Here is a 24,579-nt window from a genome sequence, read left to right as displayed (position 1 = left end):
CAGGCTAGAATTGACCTCCTGAGTTAGGGAGGGGCAAATTGGGCAGGGTTTCCCGCCCTGATCGCCACCAGAAAGTGCTCTTGTGGATGTCATGTGAAGATCAGACTTTGATTATGATATTCCTTCCCTTTGTCGTATGCCTCACTGCTTCTCTGTCTGGACTGGCAGTTAGGAACTGCTAAGATAGGGCTGGTGTTTCCTGTAAAACTGCACCACAGTCTTCCAAGGTGATAGAACAGTGATTTCTAAAGCATGTCTTCACAGAGCGAGCTGAAATAGGACCATGCGTGCTTGTGAATGTTAGGAGAAACTGCTTTCCTGCAGCTGTGAGTCAATGATAGGCATCTCATCCACGTTTCTTAAAAAAAACTGAGGAATGATGCGCAGGTAGAAACACTTTGGAAGAGCCACGTCGGTAATGAAATAACTTTTAACTGAATTAATTGTGTTTCTGGTGTTTGGAGGAATCTGTTATCCAAGCATTTAATAAATCCTGCAGGGCCTTTCCTGGCATGGAAGAGGGAACAGTTTGTCATCTAGAAAATTGCTGGAACAGGCTGAAAGATAGAAGTGTGCTACCCCCGCCCCCCCCCCATCCCAATCCCTCACCCTGGCCATCTGCTTATGACCCCGTTGATTCAGTGCGCTGAGAAATGTGGCAGCCAAGGAGAGTTTTCTGTATGGATAGACAGCTGATTGGGGGTGTGCTCCTCGGCTGTAACAGAAACGCTTTTGTGTTTGGATGTTGAGAATCAGTGTGACACCGCGCAATGCTGCGACAGGGAGAGGGAAAAGCGAAGCTGCTTTCTGTGTGCATTCAGCTCTGTAGTTTACTGTCAACAATTTGTTCCTATCTAGGTTGATGATGTTGAAAGTAAAATGTTAGAATTTATCCCAGCTGGTTACTGCATCAACCTTGATGAGTTTATTGTGCAGCTGGAAAAGGACGCTTCCTTCCGACCGTTTGGATTGCTCATTCACTCATACACCGTGTATGATGAGAAGGAGGGACTGGAGTTAAACTATGAGATTTACAAGGTGAGTGAAAAAAACACAAAGCTTTCCCGAAGCTGGAATATTCTCGGGCTGTTTGGACCCGTGATCCCCGTTTGGTACAGACTTTTGTCATCGCCAGCTCTGCACTGCTGACTGATGCTGACTTTCACTATCTGTTGGTTTTTATTGAGGCAGTGATTGTCCAGTTCGGCTCTGTATCTCTCAGCAATGATTCTTGGTGATTTTTTTTCTTCATGTTTAAATCTAGAGAGTGTAATTAATCTATGATGCCTGTACAGTTACAGTCTGTGGCCCTAGTTCTGCCACAGAATCGGGACAATTTATATCAGTGATTTTTGCCTCATTTTTACCTCCGTAGTTCTATTGCTGCCAGCATCTATCCAATAACAAAATATCCAGTGAATCCACAACCCCATCGTAGTTCCTCTTTGGAAGAGTAGCCACATCAAAGGGGCTCGTAGAATTCTACAGTGCAGAATGAGGCCATTCGGTCCATCGAGTCTGCATTGACCACAATCCCCATAACCCCATGCATTTATTGTAGCCAGTCCCCCTGACGTTAAGGGGCAATTTGACACAGCCAGTCCACCTAACCTGCACACCTTTGGCGTGTGGAAGGAATCTGGAACACCCGGAGGAAACCCACGCAGATATGGGGAGAATGGGCAGACTCCACAAAGACAGTGACCCAAGCTGGGAATCAAATCTGTGCCCCTGGTACTGTGAGGCAACAGTGCTAACTACTGTGTCGCTGTGCCACCCCTAGGACAGGGGCATTAGGTGTTTAAGCTGATGGCCTGTTTCTGATTTATTTGGAGAGATAGGACCTGAGTTAAATTCTCCAACCAATCAGAACGGATTGTATTAAAAGCTAAGCCAAACCTGCTACCTAGGAAGTTCCAAACAGCACTGAGTGAGATCACCTCTTCTCTGTCTTTGATGCTGAGTTGTGTGGAGTTCCAGGAACTAGTGCTGCTTCAGTAATACCTCTGATGTGATACATACCATTATGTAATCAAATACAAAGAATATAATAGACACAGTTCTTTGGGAGCATCGGGACAGGGATGTTTTGTTGCAGTTGTATGAGGCTATGCCTGGAGTATTGTGTGCCGTTTTGGTCTCCTTATCTTCCTGTTGCTACAGAGGGAGTACAGCAAAGGTTTACAGGCTGATTTCTGGGATGGCAGGTCTGTCAGATGAGGAGAGACTTAAGTCGGTTAGGATTATATTCACTGGAGTTCAGAAGAGTGAGACAGAATCTCATTGAAACTTTTAAAATTTCAACAGGGAAGATCCAGAAAGAATGTTCCCAACGGTGGAAGTGGCGCGGCAGTGGTGGTGCCCAGAACTAGGGGTCACAAGGAGGTCATAGGGTCATAAGGATAAGAGTTAGGGTTAGGTAAATCTCTTAGAACTGAGGTGAGGAGAAATTTCTTCACCCAGAGTGTGGTGAATGTGTGGAATTCACTCCCACAGAAAGTAGTTGAGACCAAAACATTGTGTGATTTCAAGAAGAAATTAGATATAGCCCTTGGGGTTAAACGGATCAGGGGATATGGGGGGAAGGCAGGATCAGGATATTAAATTTGATGATCAGACGTGATCATAATGAATGGTGAGCAGGCTCAAAGGGCCAAATGGCCTACTCCTCTGAGTTTCTATGATACAGTTTATTTCCACAACAATTTTAAGTGCAATTTAAATTATCCCTAAGTCAGCATCTGAACTTTGCTTTAATACCGTGTACTAACTGCACGGAGGTGAAAGTCCCATCACCAAGTTACTTTATTTACACCATACATCTGTACACAGCCAGCTGTCCAGTAGCTCCCTGTTGAATGCAAGCTGGGAGTCTGACACACCTGCTTTAAATAGGGAGCACGAGACTCCCAAATTTAACCATTATTTAAGACTCATCAGGTATTTCATACTCTAGTAAGCCAACCTCATTAGCCTGGCTGAAGTCATTACACATGGGATAAAACGCAAAGGCTGAAGTTAATAAATATCTGGAAGCCAGTTTGGATGGCTTGTACAGCAGACGGGTTAACAGCCTTGAGTTTTGAATATGTCAAAATGATTTCCTCTTCTGGTGCATTGCTTTGCAGCTGCAGATCACCATGGATGCTTTGTCCTCAGTGTAACCTTCACTTTCTCCTGCTCTACCATGTGTAGCCCCCACCTTCCTTTCCCTCAAGTTAGGAAATGGAGCTTCTCTCTGCACCTAGCAACATGCATAGGAATGGTGATGGAAGAGTCCGAGACAGTGATTGAAACATTGTCAGGCTGTTGCTTGACTCATCTATCACAGCATCCTCTCCTCTGAATGAGGGGGGTCAATAAGTTCAAGCTGACACTCCAGTGCAGAACTGAGGGAATGCTGCACTGCCTGTTGTACTTTAACCTGGTGTTGTGAGACTTCTTACTGTGAATGCTGCACTACCAGTGGTATTTTCCTTCGGATGAAATGTTGAACTGAGGCCTGATTTGCCCTTTCAGGTCCACGTGTAGGATCCATGGCGTTGAGATGAGCAGGGGAGTTATTCCTGGTTTCTTAACCAATATTTCTCCCCTTGGATCAAAATCCAAAAAACAGATTCCCTTGCATTGTTGCTTATGGTGTTCTGCTGTGCGCAAATTTGCTGCTGCGCTTTCCACATTTAAACAGTGACAACACTTGAGTAAGTACTGAATCACTAAGGGACGTCATGAGGCTGTGGACGGTGCCATAGAAATGCAAGCTCTTTACATAAGACTGCTGCTTGATGGTCAGTGAGCACGAGCTGTCCCAACAGATTCCAGATGTTGGGGACTGGAGTACAACTAAGGCAGCACAGTGGTTAGCACTGCTGCCTCACAGCGCCAGTGACCTGGGTTTGATTCCGGCTTCAGATCGCTCTGTGTGGAGCCTGCACGTTCTCCCTGTGTCTGTATAGGTTTCCTCCGGGTGCTCCGGTTTGCTCCTAATGTGTGGCCTTATGGGGATAGGGGCTGGGAGGGATTGTGGCTGGTACAGACTTGATGGGCAAAGTGGTCTCCTTCTGTATTGTAGGGATTCTATGATTGTTTAAAAAAAAATCTTTCTGGGGACTGTCTGAGAAAATGAACATTGTGATGTGAAAATGTTATTTTCAGCTGAAAGCTATCCAAACAAGTTCAGCATCAGACCTCTCTACATGACATCTCCCAGCTCTCTTTTTCAGTTTGTTCATGGAATGTGTCACAGATGCAATGCCAACATTTATTGCCTGCTTTGAGAGTGTGATTAGACTCACTGGTCGGGATGGCTGGCATCATTGCAGCTGTAAATCTCTCCGCTGTCAACCTACTCACCGCTCGAGAGCAGTGTCTTTCTGGGTTCTCCTCCCCGCTTGCTGTTTACTGACTGATGTCTGCTGGAATATTGTAGAAATATGCTCCGTGTACAGCATTTCTGCCATCAGAGTACCATCTGTGTAACTGGGGCTACAATTCGGATCCAGTCATCCACCTAGCAGTTGCACTCGGTGAAGAAAGCTTGGGTTGGTTGTCCTTCCAAAGTTCCATCCGTCCCCATTCTCTCTGGAGCTTCTCAACTTTTCCGTCTGGAGCTTTTGATAAGCTGGTTTTGTGCCTGTTTGCCTCAGCCTGGCTCATTTGCTGCCCAGCCTTGTCTAACTACAGTATATCCCTCTGAAGTGTCTAATGTTTCTTCCAAAATGTCATGTTCACTTTCCAGTGGAATAATGGGGTGGAGGTGGCTCCTCTGATTGCTTCTCTTCACCTAATGCAATCTGTAAATTGATCATCCTCCTTCCATTCTCTGCTTTGCTTGTGTGCATGTGTGTGCTATTACCAAAACAAGATGCTGCTGAAACTGTGAGAGATACTCAGCAGGTCAGACAGCGTCTGAAGAGAGTGAAACTTCAGCTGGATGATCTTTCTTCAGGTCTGCCTTTGTCTCTTTTTCTCCTGGCCTCCATGTGCTTTCTGTCTGCTGCTTCGTTTCTCGCTTGCTCTTGTGTGCCATTTGTTGCTGCTAGTCTGTCTCAGGGCCAGGCTCACAACACGTCATTCCAGTGGCCTTGTCTGTCTCTCACGTCTCCATTTTAGCTCCAGGTGAAAGTGGCATTTTCAGCTTATTACAAGGAGCCCGTTTAAACCTTTCTGTTTCTACTGATGCTTGTGGTTTTTCACAGTTCCCTCATGTGGAACTGTATGCTATTTTTAAGAGAGCAGCTTAATATGTTCAAAGGTCAAGTCAGCTGTTTGCATACTGAATGTATAATTCAGTGTGAAGTGTTCCAGGCCTTGCTGTGGCTTTGTAGGGTAAAAGCTATGCCTTGCGTAGTGAGTCATGCATGACATGACGTCCATAAGCTCCATTTTGGGCAGCACGGTGGCACAGTGGTTAGTGCTGCTGCCTCAGCACCAGGGACTTGGGTTCCATTCTTGGCTTGGGTCACTGTCTGTGCGGAGTTTACGTGTTCTCCCTGTGTCTGCGTGGGTTTCCTCTAGGTGCTCCAGTTTCCTCCCACAGTCCAAAAGACACGCCGGTCAGCTGCACTGGCCGTGCTAAATTCTCCCTCAGTGTACCCGAACAGGCACAGAGGTGAGGCAGCTAGGGGATTTTCACAGTGACTTCGTTGCAGTGTTTAAGCCTGCTTGTGACCCTCGTAAATAAACTTAAGCTTTAAACTTATGGTGTATGCTGAGGGAACTGAGCTGTGAACAGGATGTGCCCTTGAGTCTATGATGCATGCAGTGAAGCAAAGTATTGTCACTCCAGGGCACCCTCGTAAGGGAAGAGCCATTTGCAGTTTCTGATAACTGAACTGGTCAATACTCTGCAATGTCCAGAGAATTAACAATGGAAGGTGGTGATGGGCATTGATGCAGCAATTTCCTGACAAGCAGCAATTTCCATCAGCACAAAGTGGGTTCTCCAGACCGGCTTTTGCGTTGGTTGCTCTGCCAAGGCTTCTTTGTTTAAAACAAAAACCTTGCTGCCATTTGACTGTTAATCAATGAGCATGGCAAATATAGGCTGGAACCTGTCGTCACACAGCACACCTTAAACGGAGATCCACAGTAAATCCTTCCAACACATTCCATGTCCGGTTACTGACTCTCAAGATGGTCACATGTGCTGCCTAATATCTGGAGGAGGGCCAGAAGTGATTGGCCCCTGACTCTTTGAGGCGACCACCCTAGATGTCCAAATCTTTCGGAGAGGATGCAACCACAAATGATGCTTCTCAGAGTCTGCATTACAACGTGTCGCTGATCTAATATCCAGTAGCGCACTGGTGCTATCAGTGTAGTTTGGCTGGTGGGGACTGGAAGAGGGGAAAGGATTGACCAACTTTTCATTGTTGCCCAGTTGGGTGGGGATAGGATGATGTTCAAATTTCCCTTTCCCTGCCTTGTTGGTTGATTATTTGACCAATGCTCACTGTCTCAGGTCATGATGTGGAGATGCTGGCATTGGACTGGGATGGACACAGTATGAAGTCTCACAGTGCCAGGTTAAGGTACAACAAGTTTATTTGAAATCAAGAGCTCTTGGAGCGCTGCTCCTTCATCAGGTGAGTGGAGAGGTAGGTTCACAAACACAGCATATATAGACAGACACGATTGCAAGATAATTACAGATTGGAAAGTGAAGAATGGTTGGAATGAGAGTCTTTACAGGTAATCAAGTCTTGTTTGTGAACTAACCTCCACTCACCTGATGAAGGAGCAGTGGTCTGAAAGCTTGTGGTTGCAAATAAACCTGTTGGACTTTAACCTGGTGTTGTGATACTTCTTACTGTCTCAGGTCATACAAGAAATGACCATTGGCACAGGAGGGTCGCCAGTTCTTCAGAGATAAGACCCAGACAACCAGGTGTGATGGAGGAAAAAAAAAACAAGAATTTATCTAATGGATGCATGTCCAACTCTCTGTATCAGGAAGTATAAATCAGCCCCACTGCTTCACCAAACAGTCTGATCCATACCATCACCACCTTCTGTGTACAGGAGTTGAATCTAAACTCTCCTTAACCCTCCATATTGTAAGTTCCAGGCTGCGTCTCTTGTACAATTTGTGACTGTGTTGAATATATTGCTGTTTCTCTTGTGTCCTTTACTTAAATTCTGAGCCACTCTTCTCTCATGTGAGAGCCTCTCCTTGGTGCCTCTGCCCGTGAGCCCAGGGCCTCTCCTTGGTGCCTCTGCCCGTGAGCCCAGGGCCTCTCCTTGGTGCCTCTGCCCGTGAGCTCAGGGCCTCTCCTTGGTGCCTCTGCCCGTGAGCCCAGGGCTGCTCTTTGTAATCCAGATGAGTTCAATACAAAATCGTTACTCCCTGAAGTTGCTGCCTGATTATATTATATCCATTATATCGTGGATATAATGTCCAAATCCGATTTGCGTTCTCTACTGTTCCTGCACTCTGCTGATGGCTCCAGGTCTTTATCCACCAGTATCCCAGATCTCTCTCTCTCTCCTGTGTTGTGTCGTATCCTGTTGAGTAAAACTTTCCGCACCACTGTTTGTTACCCATCCCTACACTTAAAGCGTTGAGGAAACCCAGCTGCTTGATACAAATTGCCAAGCACAGTAACCATTTATAAACCAACCAGTTGAGATGTAAGGTTTCCATTGACACTAACAGTATTTTTTGGGCACAATGATTGTCCTAATGTTTACTGGTGAATTGTGGCACGGTTCAGTAGTGACGATCATCCTGTTTTGTGCAGACTGACATTAGCTGTCCAGGGTTCAAAGAATATCACGAGAGGCTACAGACCTTCCTGATCTGGTTTATTGAAACGGCGAGCTTCATCGATGTGGATGATGATAAATGGCAGTTCTTCCTGGTGTAAGTATATATCTGATGCATTGCCAGGAGGCTTCTAGCAGAGCTTGTATTACTTGCTACCCTTGCCTGATGTTAGGATGTGGTCAGTTATGGCTGAGGTTTCCTGTTGGTTTATGGCATCACAACCCATGGGTGGCACAGTGGTGGGGGGGGGGGGTGTGGCAGAGTGGTTAGCACTGCTGCCTCATAGTGCCAGGGACCCAGGTTCAATTCCAGCCTCAGTCACTGTCCGTGTGGAGTTTGTACGTTCTTCCCGTGTCTGCGTGGGTTTCCTCTGGGTGCTCCGGTTTCCTCCCACAGTCCAAAGATGTGTGGGTCACGTTGATTGGCCATACTAAATTGCCCCTTAGTATCAGAGTACTAGCTATGGTAAATATGTGTGGTTATGGGGATAGGGCCCGGGTGGCATTGTTGTCAGTGCCGGCCCAATGGCCTCTTTCTGCACTGTAGGGATTCTATGAAAAAAAAGTGACGCACAACATAGTCACCACATCGAACCCCACACATAGCAATCTGTAGTTTATTTCCAGATGCAGATATACCCTCTTGATACAGAGGGTCACTGTGCATTGAGAGTTGGTGGTTAGGAGCTCTACACATCGGGCTGGATTCTCTGACCTCGCGTCCGGCTGAGATTCTCGGTTCCGCTGCTGATGGCCAAATTCTCCATTCCCGCTGGCAGCAGGGTCGGGGTATGTCAGACTGGAGAATCCCTGCCACTATCTCCAGTAGAGAAATCAAGAAGCAACTGTGATCCTGTTAATTCTGTTTTCTGCAGATTTGAGAAGTACCTTGAAGATGGCTCGCCACGCTATGCAACTGTGGGTTATATGACTGTATATAATTTCTATGCATATCCTGACAAACTGCGACCACGAATAGGGTAGGTAACCAACAATATCTCGGACAAAGAATGATTTAGTCTAAGATAAATGGACTAGATTCTAACCACTCTGCAGTTTTCCAAAAAATAGTCCCAAAACAATAACCATAAAAGCCGCCTGATCAGATGGCAGTCAGCATGGGTTTCCTCTGGGTGCTCCAGTTTCCTCCCACGGTCCAAAGACGTGCTGGTTATGTTCATTGTCCATGCTAAATTCCCTCTGTGTACCTGAACAGGCGCCGGAGTGTGGCGACTAGGGGATATTCACAGTAACTTTGTTGCAGTGTTAATGTAAGCCTACTTATGACTAATAAACTTTAAAACCTGTTCAGCCTTCCTGTCACTTGGAACTGTGATTTCTATTTATTGGTCAATCCTTGTTTTATCTTCAAGCCAAATGCTGGTGCTGCCTCCATTCCAGGGTGAAGGACATGGTGCACAGCTGTTGGAGACAGTCCAGAAGTTTTACACAGCAAACCCTTCTGTACTGGATATTACTGGTTAGTGTCTCCATTGAAAACTGTTCAGCAGCCATTTTCAAACAAACAAAACGAATAGTGCAATGTGGTCGAGGCAACTTCAATTTTGAGCTGTTGAAATATCGCGTGTACCAACAGCATTGCTGCCTATAAGTTCAGTAAGAAGTCTGACAACACCAGGTTAAAGTCCAACAGGTTTATTTGGCAGCACGAGCTTTCAGAGTCTCAAGCTCCTTCATCAGGTGAGTAAGAATTTGTGTTCACAAATTGGGCATATAAAGACACAAAATCAATCAAGATTCTTGTAAATTGATTTTGTGTCTTTATATGCCCTATTTGTGAACACAAATTCTTACTCACCTGATGAAGGAGCTTGAGACTGTGAAAGCTCGTGCTGCCAAATAAACCTGTTGACTTTAACCTGGTGTTGTGAGACTTCTTACTGTGCCAACCCCAGTCCAATGGCAGCATCTCCACATCAGGCCTATAGGTTGCCAGTAGAATTTTGATACCCTTTCCCCTGCACTGGGAACATTGCTGTTAGAATTTCTAGCCTAACTTACAATGCCAAGGAGACACGGGATGGAAAAGTCTGATTTGAATCTGTTTACTGTCAACCACCCACTTGTTAGTGATAACCTTGTGGACAGAATACTTTGGGTCAAGATGAGTTGCTGCAGTCTGTGCCAAGTCTTGGCAATATGCTGCAGTATATGATAGACTTTGCTGTTGCTAAATGGGTGGCACAATGGTTAGCACTGCTGCCTCAAAGGCGGCAGGGGCCTAGGTTCAGTTCTCGACTTGGGTCACTGTGTGCACTCTGCACGTTCTCCCCGTGTCTGCGTGGGTTTCCTCTGGGTGCTCCGGTTTCCTGCCACAGTCCGAAAGACGTGCTGGTTAAGTGCATTGGCCTTGCTAAATTCTCCCTCAGTGTAACCCAAACAGGTGCTGGAGTGTGGCGACTAGTGGATTTTCACAGTAATGTTATTGCCATGTTAATGTAAGCCTACTTGTGACTAATATATAAATATATTGGTGCTGGAGAGAGCAAATGGTTAAAGTAGTAGGTGGAATGCTGATCAAGGGGGCTGCTTTGATGGTGTTGAGCTTCTTGAATGTTGGGGCTGCATTCATCCAGGCAAGTGGGGAGTATTCCATCACACTCCTGACTCGCGCCTTGTAGCTTGTAGTCAGGATTTCCAGCTCTGACCTGCTCTTGTAGCCACTCCGAGTGTGGCGAGTCCAGTTCAGTTTCTGGTCAGTGGGAACCCCCCAGGGTGCTGATAGTGGTGGATTCAGTGATGGTAATGTCATTGAATGTCAAAGGGCAATGAGTAGATTCTCTGTTGTTGGAGATGGTCGCTGCCTGGCACTTGTGTGACCCAAATGTTACTTGCCACATCTGAGTCCAAGTCTGAATGGTGTCTAGGTCTTGCTGCATTTGGGTATGAACTGTTTCAATAATTAGGAAAGGTGGTATGGTGGCACAGTGGTTAGCACTGCTGTTTCAAAGCGCTAGAAACCCTGGTTCAATTCTGGCCTGCAGTGTGAAGTTTGCATGTTCTGCATTGGTTTCCTCTAGGTTCCTCCCACAGTCCAAAGATGTGCAGGTTAACTGGATTGGCCATGCTAAATGCACTAGGTTATGGTGATGGGCCTGGGTGGGATACTATTTCAGAGGAAGCAGTGCAGACTTGATGGGCTGAATGGCCTTTTTGTGAATTGTAGGGATTCTACGGTTCTATGGAAGCTGTAGTAATAAGTGTAAACAGAGGGTCAACATTTTAAAAAAAAAAAGTGCTACATAATCCTGAGCGGTGAAGGAGTGGTCGGCTGTAATGATCTTTCCTTGTTCCTGTCGCCCCCATTGCACCTTCGTCTTTTCTGTGCCAAATCCTGCATCGTTTTTAAGGATGTCTGTTTTGGAATTTCAGCTGAAGAACCATCGGAGGATTTTGTGAAATTACGGGATTTTGTTCTCGCCAAGCTCTGTCAGGAGCTCCGTGCCTTTGCACCTGAAAAACTCAAGAAAGGATTCAGCGCAGAAATGATAGAAGAGGCACGAAGCACCTGGAAAATAAACAAGGTAAATAATGTAGTATAGAACATTTACCACCTGAATCATACGTCCTCGTTGTCTTTGTGTGCTCTGGCAATGGTCACTTCAGATTATACTGAGACCTGTCTGCCCTTGGGTGGGGTATAAAAGATCATGTGTTAGTCTATTGTGAGGAAAAGCATAGGCAGTCTTCCTGATGCCCTGGCCAGCATTCCAATCAGTATTGTCATTAATTATCTGACCTTTATCACATGGCTGTTAGTGGGAGCTTGTGCACAAATTGGCTGCCGACATTACAACAGCTGCACTTCGGAAAGTACCGAATTGGCTGTAAGATGTTTTTGCACGTCTGGTGGATGTGAAGTACACCTTTATAAATGCAATAATAAACTAAATAAATAAATAAACTTAATAAACTAGGCTTGTACTCGTTAGAGTTTAGAAGAATGAGGGGAGATCTCATTGAGACATATAAGATGATGAGACGTCGCTGGATTCCAGGGAAGTGCCGGAAGATTGGAAAACGGCTAATGTTACGCCGTTGTTTAAGAAGGGTGCCAGGCAAAAGGCGGGGAATTATAGGCCGGTTAGTTTAACGTCTGTGGTAGGTAAAATGTTAGAATCCGTCATTAAGGAGGAAATTGCGAGGCATCTTGAAGGGAATTGCTTGATAGACCAGACGCAGCATGGTTTCATTAACGGGAAGTCGTGTCTGACAAATTTACTGGAGTTCTATGAGGATGTGTCTAGGGCGGTGGATAGAGGAGAGCCGGTGGATGTGGTCTTTCTGGATTTTCAGAAGGCGTTTGACAAAGTACCTCACAAGAGGTTATTGCAGAAGGTCAAGGGACATGGAGTTGGGGGTAGGGTGTTAGCGTGGATAGAGGATTGGTTGTCAAATAGGAGGCAGAGAGTGGGGGTCAATGGGTGCTATTCGGATTGGCGGATGGTGACTAGTGGAGTGCCCCAGGGGTCGGTGCTGGGGCCTCAGCTTTTTACCATTTATATAGATGATCTGGAGGAGGGAACCGAGTGTAGGGTGTCGAAATTTGCTGATGACACCAAGATTGGGGGAACGGCAAATTGTGCAGAGGGTGTGGAGCGTCTGCAGAAGGATCTAGATAGGCTGGGCGAATGGGCCAGGAAATGGCAAATGGAATTTAATGTTGGCAAGTATGAGGTGGTCCACTTTGGTAGGAATAATGGTAGGAAGGACTATTACTTACGTGGCGAAAAACTGCAGCAGGCGACGGTGCAGAGGGACCTCGGGGTCCTTGTGCATGAGTCGCAAAAACCCAGCTTGCAGGTGCAGCAGGTGGTCAGGAAGGCGAATGGGATGCTGGCCTTCATAGCGAGGGGGATTGAATATAAAAGTAGGGAGGTCTTGCTGCAGCTGTATAGGGCATTGGTGAGGCCGCAGCTGGAGTACTGTGTGCAGTTTTGGGCGCCGCACCTGCGCAAAGATATTTTGGCCTTGGAGGGAGTGCAGAGGAGGTTTACTAGGCTGATACCGGAGTTGAGGGGGTTGAGCTATGAGGAGAGGCTGAATAAACTAGGCTTGTACTTGTTGGAGTTTAGAAGAATGAGGGGAGATCTCATTGAGACGTATAAGATGATGAATGGGATGGATAGGATAGAGGTGGAGAGACTCTTCCCGCTCAAAAAAGACAATAGGACTAGGGGGCACAGCCTCAAGATAAAGGGGGGGCGGTTTAGAACGGAGTTGAGGAGGAACTTCTTCACTCAAAGGGTGGTGAATCTCTGGAATTCTCTGCCCGTTGAAGTGGTGGAGGCTGCCTCGCTAAATATATTTAAGACGCGGGTTGATGGGTTTTTGATAAGAGAGGGGATTAAGGGTTATGGGGAGAGGGTAGGAAGGTGGAACTGAGCCACGACAGATCAGCCATGATCTTATTGAATGGCGGGGCAGGCTCGAAGGGCTAGATGGCCTACTCCTGCTCCTATTTCTTATATTCTTATGTTCTTATGTTCTTATGTTCTTATGAATGGGATGGATAGGATAGAGGTGGAGAGGCTCTTCCCGCTCAGAAAAGACAGTAGGACTAGGGGGCACAGCCTCAAGATAAAGGGGGGGGCAGTTTAGAACGGAGTTGAGGAGGAACTTCTTCACTCTAAGGGTGGTGAATCTCTGGAATTCTCTGCCCGTTGAAGTGGTGGAGGCTGCCTCGCTAAATATTTTTAAGACGCGGGTTGATGGGTTTTTGATAAGAGAGGGGATTAAGGGTTATGGGGAGAGGGCGGGAATATGGAACTGAGACACGACAGATCAGCCACGATCTTATTGAATGGCGGGGCAGGCTCGAAGGGCCAGATGGCCTACTCCTGCTCCTATTTCTTATGTTCTTATGTTCAAGGTCTGTGGACTCCAGTTCCAGAAACGCCCATTTTGACCCAAAAACTCTTCTTTCATGCCCATCATTTTTTTAAAAAAATTCATTCATGGGACCTAGGGCATCGCTGTTTGGCCAGTATTTATTGCCCATCACTAATTGCCCAAGGGCAGTTGAGACTCAGCCACATTGCTGTGACTCTGGAGTCACGTAGGCCAAGCCAGGGAAGGGTAGCAGATTTCCTTCCCTAAAGTACTTTAGTGAACCTTTTTGTACCACATATCGGATGTTTGGCAGTATATATTTATCTATATATTTGGCAAGATATTCTGAAAATCCAGGTAGATTGCATCTATTAATGTCTTGTCAATATGTTCGAGACATAATTTGCAATAGGGCAGACTTGAAAGACCACTTGGTCCTTTTTCTCATCAATTTTCTGTTCAATTACAACTGGAATACTGATACACAAGGAGTGCGGAGAGAAAATAGAAGCAGGAGTCAGCCCTTTGAGCCTGCTCCACCATTCATTATGATCATGGCTGATCATCAAATTCAATATCTCGATTTCCACCCCCCGCCCCCAATCTCTTGATCCCTTTAGCCCAAGAGCTATATCTAATTTCTTCTTGAAGTCATACTACTTCCTGTGGTAGTGATTTCCAGTTTCCCCAGACAGACTCTCTTCCACCACCACCTGTCGGGAAAATGATACAAAAGTGAGATCACATAGCAACCGACTCAAGAACAGCTTCTTCCCTGCTGCCATCAGACTTTTGAATGGACCTACCTCGCATTAAGTTGATCTTTGTCTACACCCTACCTGTAACTGTGATGTTATATTCTGTACCCTCTCCTTTCCTTCTCCCCTATGTACTCTATGAACGGTATGTTTTGTCTGTATAACATGCAAGAAATAATACTTTTCACTGTGTCCCAATACATGTGACAATAAATTAAATCAAGAAATTTCTCCTCATCACAGTTCTAAAAAGGTTTGCTGCTTATCCTCAAACTCTGACCCCTCGTTCTGCACTCTCCCACCATCAGGAACATTCTTTCTGAATCTACCCTGTCTAACCCTGTTAGAATTTTATATGCTTCTATGAGATCCCCTCTCACTTTTCTAAACTCCAGTGAATATAATCCTAACTGACTTAGTCTCTCCTCATATGACAGATCTGCCATCCCAGGAATCAGGCTGATAAACTTTTGCTGTATTCCGTCTATAGCAAGGGCATCCTTCCTCAGATCAGGACACCAAAACTGCGCACAATACTTACAGGTGTGGCTTCACCGACATCCTATACAGTTGTAGCAAAACATCCCTATCCCTATATGCAAATCCTTTCATTATAAGAGCAAAGAAAATTCCAGCACAGGAAGAGGCCCTTTGGTCCTCCAAACCCGCACTGATCATGTTGCCTGACTGAACTAAAACCCCCTATCCTTCCGCGAACCATGTCCCTCCATTCCCATCCTATTCATGTATTTGTCAAGACGCCCCTTTAAAAGTCGCTATCGTATCTGCTTCCACTACCTCCCATAGCAGTGAGTTCCAGACCCCACCACTGTGTTTAAAAAAACTTGCCTCGTACATCTCTTTTCAACCTTGCCCCTCACACCTTAAATCTATGCCCCCTAGTAATTGACTCTTCCACCTGGGAAAAAGCTTCTGACTATCCACTCTGTCTGTGTCCCTCATAATCTTGTAGACTTCTTGCAGGCTGCCCCTCAACCTCCATCGTTCCAGTGAGAACAAACCAAGTTTCTCCAACCTCTCCTCATAGCTAATGTCCTCCATACCAGGCAACGTCCTGGTAAATCTTTTCTGTATCCTCTCCAAAGCCTCCACATCCTTCTGGTAGTGTGGCGACCAGAATTGAACACTGTTCCATTTGTGGCCGAACTAAGGTTCTATAAAGCTGCTAATTTTTAAACTCAATACCCCGGCCGATGAAGGCAAGCATGCCGTATGCCTTCTTGACTACCTTCTCCACCTGCGTTGCCGCTTTCAGTGACCTGTGTACCTGTACACCCAGATCCCTTTGCTTATCAATACTCTTAAGGGTTCTGCCATTTGCTGTAGATTTCCTATTGTATTATTCCTTCCAAAATGCATTACCTCACATTTTGTCCAGATTAAACTCCATCTGCCATCTCTCCGCCCAAATCTCCAACTGGTCTATATCCTGTGTATCCTCTGATGGTCCTCATCACTGTCTGCAAATCCACAAACCTTTGTGTCACCCACAAACTTAATAATCAAACCAGTAACATTTTCCTCCAAATCATTTACATACATTACAAACAGCAAAGGTCCCAGAATGGAGTCCTAAGGAACGGCACTTGTCACAGCTCTCGTTTCAGAAACACAGTCTTCACCGTTACCCTCCATCTTCTATGACTGAGTAAGAAGTCTCTCAACACCTGGTTAAAGTCCAACAGGTTTAGTTTAGCAAATGCCAGTAGCTTTCGGAGCTGGCTGTTCCTTTGTCAGGTGGGTGGGAGTTCTGATCACAAACAGGGCATATAAAGACACAAACTCAATTTACATGAATAATGATTGGAATGTGAGTCTTTACAGCTAATCAAGTCTGAAAGGTACAGACAATGTGAGTGGGGAGAGCATTAAGCACAGGTTAAAAGGATGAGTATTTTTTCCAGACAGGAGAGTTAGTGAGATTTTGCAAGTCCAGGCAAGTTGTGGGGGTTACAGATAGTGTGACATGAGCCCAAGATCCCGGTTGAGGCCGTCCTCGTGTGCGGAACTTGGCTATCAGTCTCTGCTCAGCGAATCTGCGCTGTCGTGTGTCATGAAGGCCGCCTTGGAGAATGCTTACCTGAAGATCAGAGGCCAAATGCCCGTGACTGCTGAAGTGTTCGCCAACAGGAAGGGAACAGTCTTGCCTGGCGATTGTCGAGCGGTGTTCATTCATCCGTTGTTGGGGAGACCATGCAGATGCTACAATGTACCATACCTCGGGGCATCCGTTCCTGCAGCGTATCAGGTAGACAACGTTGGATGAGTTGCAGGAGTATGTACCGTGTACCTGGTGGATGGTGTTCTCATGTCAGATGATGGCATCAGTTTCGATGATCTGGCACATCTTGCAGAGGTTGCTGCGGCAGGGTTGTGTGGTGTTGTGGTCACTGTTCTCCTGAAGGCTGGGTAGTTTGCTGTGGTCAGTGGTCTGTTTGAGGTTGTGCGGTTGTTTGAAGGCAAGAAGTGGAAGTGTGGGGATGGCCTTGGCAAGATGTTCATCTTCATCAATGACATGTTGAAGGCTCCGGAGAAGATATTGTAGCCTCTCTGCTCCGGGGAGGTACTGGAAGACAAAGGGTACTCTGTCCGCTGTGTCCTGTGTTCGTCTTCTGAGGAGGTCAGTGCGGTTTTTGGCTATGGTGCATCATAACTGTCAATTGATGAATCAAGCGTCATATTCTGTTCTTATGAGGGCATCTTTCAGCATCTGAAGGTATCTATTGCAATCCTTCTCATCTGAGCAGATCCTGTGTATACGGAGAGCTTGTCCGTATGGGATGGCTTCTTTAATGTGTTTAGGGTGGAAGCTGGAGAAGTGGAGCATCGTGAGGTTATCCGTGGGCTTGCAGTACAGTGAGGTGCTGAGGTGACCGTCCTTGATGGAGATGAGTGTATCCAAGAATGTAACTGATTCCGGAGAATAGTTCATGGTGAGTCTGATGGTGGGATGGAACTTGTTGATGATGTCATATAGTTGTTTCACTGATTGTTCACCATGGATCCAAAGGAAGAAAATGTCATTGATGTATCTAGTGTATAGCATCGGTTGAAGGTCCTGTGCGATGAAGAAGTCTTGTTCGAGCCTGTGCATGAAGATGTTGGCATATTGAGGTGTGAATTTGGTCCCCATGGCTGTTCCATGTGTCTGGATGAAGAACTAGTTGTTGAAGGTGAAGACATTGCGGTCCAGGATGAAGCGGATGAGTTGTAAAATTGCATCTGGAAACTGGCAGTTGTCAGTGTTGAGTAGTGAGGCAGTTGCAGCAATGCTATCATTGTGGGGGATGCTGGTGTACGGTGCCAAGACATCCATTGTGATGAGGAGCGCTCCTGGTTCAATTGCTCGTGTGCTGAGTTTCAGTAGGAAGTCTGTAGTGTCGTGACAAAAGCTGGGGCTTTTGACTGAGCCAGTTTTCTGTATCCATTTATGAAGGCCAATATACCATTGCCGTCTTTACTGCCTGCTGTACCTGCACGCTTACTTTCAGCAACTGATGCACAAGTACACCAAGGTTTCACTGAGTATCTCTCTCAGTTTATACCCATTTAAATAATGATCTGCCTTCCTATTATTGTTTAAAAAGTGGATAATCTCACGTTTATCTACATTAAACTGCATCTGCCATACATATGCACACTCGCTCAGCCTGTCCAAATCACACTGAAGCATCTCTGCATCCTCCTCAGAGCTCACCCTCACACCCAGTGTAGTCTGAACCTTGTCAGTCCTCCAAAACTACTATTACTTCTGTTAAACGTGGCATGACTTTAAGATGATGTGATTTTAATAGGTCATGGATGACAGCCTTGGCAATCCCATGCACTGCGTTCTTGTAAATTAATGAAAGCTGCTATTTTTAATGTGCATCAGACTGGCAAGTCACACAGATTGTACACTATCAGAACGTCAAAGTGGCTTCAGGAAAGATGGAGGCACTTGCAACATGATCTTCACCCATGGACAAATACAAGAGAAATGTTGTGAATGACAGACAGCATTCTACTGTGCCATTGTTGACCTGACAAAGGCCTTTGACACAGCAAAAAGATGCTCTCATAGAGCTGTAAAACTAAACGGCCCTTTCAAAATGGAATAATGGCCAGAATCGCTGTGCAGGATGTTGTTTGTGGCCAGGTTCCATAGAATCCCTATAGTACAGAAGGAGGCCAATCAGCCCATCAAGTGTGCACCAACTCTCCAAAAGAGCATCCTACCCAGGCCCTAAGTAGAGACAAGGGAGAGATTGACAAAGATATCATGGAGAAAGAGACAAAGAGAACGTAAAGGCGGCATGGTAGCACAGTGTTTAGCACTGCTGCTTCACAGCTCCAGGGTCCTGGGTTCGATTCCTGGCTCGGGTCACTGTCTGTGTGGAGTTTGCACATTCTCTTCGTGTCTGCATGGGTTCCCTCCGGGTGCTCCGGTTTCCTCCCACAGTCCAAAGATGTGTGGGTTAGGTTAATTGGCCATGCTAAGAAATTGCCCCTTAGTGTCCTGAAGTGCTTAGGTTAGAGGGATTAGTGGGTAAAATATGTAAGGATATGGGGGTAGGGCCTGGGTGGGATTGTGGTCAGTGTGGACTCGATGGGCTGAAGGGCCTCTTTCTGCACTGTAGGGTTCTATAGTTCTATGGTAAATGGTGTTGATCATGGCTAAGGAGAGTGCTGAGTGGCACAATAAGAGATCAGACTGTCAATGATTTGTTTATATATACCTATCAGGTCTCTTTGCTATGCATCCTTTATAGAATTGCACCTTTTTATATTGCTTCTCCCACATCACTTCATCCCTATCAGCATGTCATTGAATTTGCCATCCCAGCAGCTTGTCCCGTTCTCTTGAATTCTCTCACTTCCTTCCTCGCAGATCCCATGCATGCAAATATTGTGTTGGCTGCAGACTTTATTGTGCCCTGTGCATCTGAGTTTAGATTGGTAATATGTATCGAGGAAATCAGTGATCCTAACACAGTCCCCTGCGGAACCCAACCGTATCCTTCCCTTCAGTCCGAGAAACAACCAGTCCCCACTATCTTTCATGTCAGTCAGATAGCTTTGTATCCATACTGCCCCTGACCGTTTTTATTCCAGGAGCTTTGATTTTGCCAGCAAGCCTTGCATGTTCTTATGGTACTTCACCAAACTCCTCTGGGAAGTCCGTATGCACCTCATTTACCCCCTCAAAACAACTTGAGCAAGTTAGTTAAGCATGATTTAACTTCAACAAACCTGTGCTGACTCCCCTAATGAATCCACATTTCTCCAAATAAGTTAAGTTGCATTTTTCCTTGTCACCTCTAAAGCTAAACTACGAGTCAAACTTCCCAGTGTAATGTGGAACAGTGAGGTTTCCTCATTATCGGTTTTAACAGTGGAGCAGCAAAGCAGATATTCAGTAAAAATTCCCATCTTCCACACATGAGTTATCATTACTCAAATTTAAAATTCCTTGAATATTAAACTGAGACTCGTGATCCATTTTAGTGCCTATAAAGGGGCAAAAAGCTGTCCATGTGAAGAGTGCAATTTTCCAGTAAAATCAAAAGAAAATTCCTGAGTGACGTTATCACATTTCACTTCAGTTTGAGCTCACTTTGCTGTAAGCATCACAAAAGGACAATACTGATTTTACAAGTGTGTGCCTATGTCTATTGCGGGACACTATCGCTACGCTTGTGCCACCTAGTAGGTTCTGAGCACTAAACAGCCTGGATGTTCGTGGGCTCCTACAAATGCACTTTGAGTTCAGCAGTAGCATTTTAAGAACAGAGAATTTGCATTTATATAGTATCTTTTGTGACCATAGAATCCCTACAGTGCAAAAGAGCGCCCATTGCACCTGCACCAACTCTCTCTAAAAGAACATCCTCCTACCACCCCCCACGCCATCTTTAACACTGTACATTTAGCATGGCCAATCCACCTAACCTGCACATCTTTGGACTGTGGGAGGAAACCAGACACTGGGAGAATGTGCAGACTCCACACAGTCATCCGATCCGGGAATCGAATCCGGGTCCCTGGCATTGTGAGGCCACAGTGCCAATCACTGTGCCACCCTTTTCCCAACAGCTCCTACCAGTCTTTGGCTTCACACTGAGCCAGTGTCCTATCTTTGCAGCGACGTCCTCTTTGTGACTAAAATTTTCAACCTCATCTTTTATTGAGCAGCCTTCATTGGTATCACTGAGGGCTGTTTAAAAGCACTTGTTTGGCCAGGAAGTATGCTGGACTGGCAGGTACGCAGCTCACCAAGTTACCCGTTGCACTACTGTTGTGTTAAAATGTGGCTTTTTTAATCCTTCTTTGAGATAGTCATTTTAATTTTTGTTTAAAACCTCTTCAGCATCACTCGAGACGAGTGTATGAGATCCTACGGCTGCGAGTGACGAACATGAGCGACCCAGCACAGAGTAGTGACTATCGACTGGATGTGAAACGCAGGCTTGCTATTCCTTTTAAGGTATTTGGAGCAATGAGAAACTGGACTGGAACGGTGTTGGAGGGGGCAGTGTGGGGGTGTGGGTGGTGGGGTGGGGGCAGTGGGGAGGAGCTGGCGGGGGGGGGGGGGGGGGGAGTTGGGGTGCGGGGGAGTTGGCTTGGGGGGGTTGAGGCAGTCCTAGTTTTTTTGGGGTGGGGGAGTTGGCTTGGAGGTGGTAGCCTAAAGATGAATTGGACCGTTTTCAAATTCCCAGCTGCTTAGTTATGTGTCCCTGACAGAGTTTGAACTGCTGGCCGTCCGTGACGGGCTGACATCCCTTGTGGCATTTCCTCCATCCCATCATCACTTTCCTCTGAATATTTTCCTCAACAGCCTTTGACACACTCAGTTGTTAATATGCAATTAATGCTGTTTATGCAAACACAGGAAGAACATGTAAACTCCACACTGACTGTCGTCCAATCAAGCCTGGGCCCCTGGCTTCTATCTCAGATGATGAAATTAGTATGTTCATTGATTTTAATTAGCAGCCATTGATTGTTGTGAAGATGTCTGGCTGCAACCACATCTGGTTGTTACTGCTACATCCAGTTGTCTGCCCTGGGGTTGTTGCTTCTGCTGTATTTGTCTGCAGTCTTCCCATGATATACTCCTGTTCAGCCCCCTCTCAAACACTGTGTACCATGAGCCTCATGATTCCTAAATATTGTTATTCTTGGGATGTGGGTGCTCCTGGCAAGGCCAGTATTTAGGCCTAAACTCCCTGGAGTTTTGAAGAATTGAGGTGTAGAAGGGGATTGACAGGGTAGACATGGAGAAGATGTTTCCTCTTGTGGGGCAATCTAGAATGACAGGTCATAGTTCGGGATAAGGGGTAGCAGATTTAAAACAGATGAGGAGCACTTGCTTCTCTCAAAAGATGGTGAATCTATGGAACTCACTACCTCAGGATGTGTGTGCTGGGACAGTGAGTAAATGTAAGGAAGAGACAGATTTTTAATGATTAATGAAGGGTTATGGTGAATGGGCAGGGAAGTGGATTTGAGGCTGAATGAGATCAGCCGTGATTGTATTGAATGGTGGAGCAGGCTGGAGGGGCTGAACTGCCCACTCCTAGTTCTTATGATCCTTAATGTCCATCCCTAATGACCCTTGAATATAAGAAATAGGAGCAGGAGTAGGCCATCTAGCCCTTCGAGCCTGCCCCGCCATTCAATAAGATCATGGCTGATCTGTTGTGTCTCAGTTCCACATTCCCGCCCTCTCCCCATAACCCTTAATCCCCTTGCCGATCAAAAACCCATCAACCCGCGTCTTAAATATATTCAGCGAGGCAGCCTCCACCACTTCAACAGGCAGAGAATTCCAGAGATTCACCACCCTTTGAGTGAAGAAGTTCCTCCTCAACTCCATTCTCAACCACCCCCCCCCTTATCTTGAGGCTGTGCCCCCTAGTCCTACTGTCCTTTCTGAGCGGGAAGAGTCTCTCCACCTCTATCCTATCCATCCCATTCATCATCTTATACGTCGCAATGAGATCTCCCCTCATTCTTCTAAACTCTAACGAGTACAAGCCTAGTTTATTCAGCCTCTCCTCATAGCTCAACCCCCTCAACTCCGGTATCAGCCTAGTAAACCTCCTCTGCACTCCCTCCAAGGCCAAAATATCTTTGCGTAAGTACGGCGACCAAAACTGCACACAGTACTCCAGCTGCAGCCTCACCAATGCCCTATACAGCCGCAGCAAGACCTCCCTACTTTTATATTCAAACTGAACTGAGTGTCTCGCTTGGCCATTTCAGAAGGCAGTCGAGAGTCAACCACGTTGCTGTGGCTGTGGAGTCACGTGTAGGCCAGACCAGGTGAAGACCCCTCCCCATTCCGAAATAATCTTTACCACTGTTTGTGGCAAAGCTCCCTCTTCTACAAGAGCTATTTTTTTAAAAAAACTATAAAGTGTAACTGGACCAAAACAATTACATTTCTGTGCCTGGAGAATGGAGATTCGGGGTTTCCTTACTTTTCTTTCTTTTAATTCTGCCAGAAAAATAAGAAAGAAGCGACGCGTCTGTCCCGTTTGATGCCGGAAGATTGGCTTGCCCAGCAGGCAGAGATGAGTGTGAGCCAAGAGCAGGAGTACTTGGAGGAGACCTACCAGAGCACAGTGGAACAGTACCGACACATCCTGGAGCGCTTAGCACGAGTCTGAATTCATTTGCAAAGCTTCCTCTTGACGCAGGAGTCTAGATTAGTTGACCGTGGATTGTAATATTGCTGCATTGTAGTCTGTGGTCAAGAAACTCTTCCCAATCACAATAAGTAAATGGATTTCCATTGAAATTGGAGCACTTCAATCAATGTGAAGCCTTTCTCTGCTATTGCTTAACATCAATCAGACACCAATGCAAACATCAACATCTTTTTAAAATGTGTATATAGAAGCACTGTACTATATTTTTTAAAGACATTACTCAATTTTACTTCTGGAAGCTCCAGCCATAATTAATGATCTTGGTGGGAGGCTCGGGTCAATCGACTCTCTGAAGATGATCACTTTAGCAGAGAAAGGCACTGCCCACTGGTTATGCTTCCTCCTGACGTTGGATCAAAGCAACCAGAAGCATCAGTTTTAGCTAATCGCTGAACTCTCCAGCTCCCAGAGTAAATAACTTGGGTCAAGTCTTTGTTTTGTATCACTACTTGACCCTCGGAAAGATACCTTTGCCACGCTCTTCCCGCAATCATCTGTAATCACCACAATATCCTCGCTGGGCATTGCTGATACAATCATCAACATTGGAATTCTATCACCAACAGTGTGCAAAATAAAATCTATATCATTTCAACCTAGACTGGTGGGGGAGATTTATTGTGTCTGTATTGTGCTGTAACAATGCTGGACGAAAAGAATTGGGCAGTACTGACCCAGTTCCTAGTGGGTGCAGTTTTTCTTGGCAGCAGTTAGCAACTTTCAGATATGCATCTGGTGGGAAATGTCAGATTGTGGGAAAAGACCATTTTCGAATGGTCTTTTGAGGATAACGTTGTAAAGAGCATTTGCTGTGCATCTATTCATGCCCTGAGAGTGTTTGGTAAGGGACAGTGTAGGGAGAGCTTTACTCTGCATCTAACCCCGTGCTGTACCTGTCCTGGGAGTGTTTGATGGAGGGACAGTGTAGAGGGAGCTTTACTCTGTATCTAACCCCGTGCTGTACCTGTCCTGGGAGTGTTTGATGGGTGGGACAGTGTAGAGGGAGCTTTACTCTGTATCTAACCCCGTGCTGTACCTGTCCTGGGAGTGTTTGATGGGGGGGACAGTGTAGAGGGAGCTTTACTCTGTATCTAACCCCGTGCTGTACCTGTCCTGGGAGTGTTTGATGGAGGGACAGTGTAGAGGGAGCTTTACTCTGTATCTAACCCCGTGCTGTACCTGTCCTGGGAGTGTTTGATGGAGGGACAGTGTAGAGGGAGCTTTACTCTGTATCTAACCCTGTGCTTTCCCTGTCCTGGGAATGTTTGATGGGGACAGTGTCGAGGGAGTTTTGCTCTATTGCATTACCCTGTGTTATATCTACGCTAGGGGTGCTTGACGTGGGTGGGGTGGGGGTTGTACTGTGTTTAGGTGCCCCAAAAATGCCAACAGTGGGCAGTGTGTGAATGTGACGTTGAGAGGGTGGTTCTGGATATTCAGGATGGGAAGGGTGGGCCTTCGAGGGGGGTTGCTGAATTTCTGGG

At 46.1% G+C, this 24,579-nt stretch overlaps 1 protein-coding gene across 2 annotated transcripts in view; it reads left to right on the top strand.

Annotated features, from left to right (window-relative positions):
• Positions 1–23,690, top strand: part of hat1 (histone acetyltransferase 1) — a 35,548-nt gene extending 11,858 nt beyond the window's left edge. For both annotated transcript variants that reach the window (XM_080217958.1, XM_080217959.1), the window contains exons 5-11: positions 859–1,038; positions 7,743–7,864; positions 8,643–8,747; positions 9,141–9,247; positions 11,161–11,312; positions 20,749–20,865; positions 22,889–23,690. In XM_080217958.1, the coding sequence (XP_080074084.1) occupies positions 859–1,038; positions 7,743–7,864; positions 8,643–8,747; positions 9,141–9,247; positions 11,161–11,312; positions 20,749–20,865; positions 22,889–23,053 (948 nt within the window). In that variant the 3' untranslated portion in view covers positions 23,054–23,690. The remainder of the gene's footprint in view (positions 1–858; positions 1,039–7,742; positions 7,865–8,642; positions 8,748–9,140; positions 9,248–11,160; positions 11,313–20,748; positions 20,866–22,888) is intronic.
• Positions 23,691–24,579: the final 889 nt, after the last annotated feature.

This window comes from Carcharhinus amblyrhynchos, chromosome X (genome assembly GCF_965287045.1).
Source record: "Carcharhinus amblyrhynchos chromosome X, sCarAmb.v2.hapA, whole genome shotgun sequence".
Classification (NCBI taxonomy): Eukaryota; Metazoa; Chordata; class Chondrichthyes; order Carcharhiniformes; family Carcharhinidae; genus Carcharhinus; species Carcharhinus amblyrhynchos.
The sequence above is the reverse complement of the archived record's forward strand: the minus strand, read 5'-3'. Positions and strand labels throughout refer to the sequence as shown.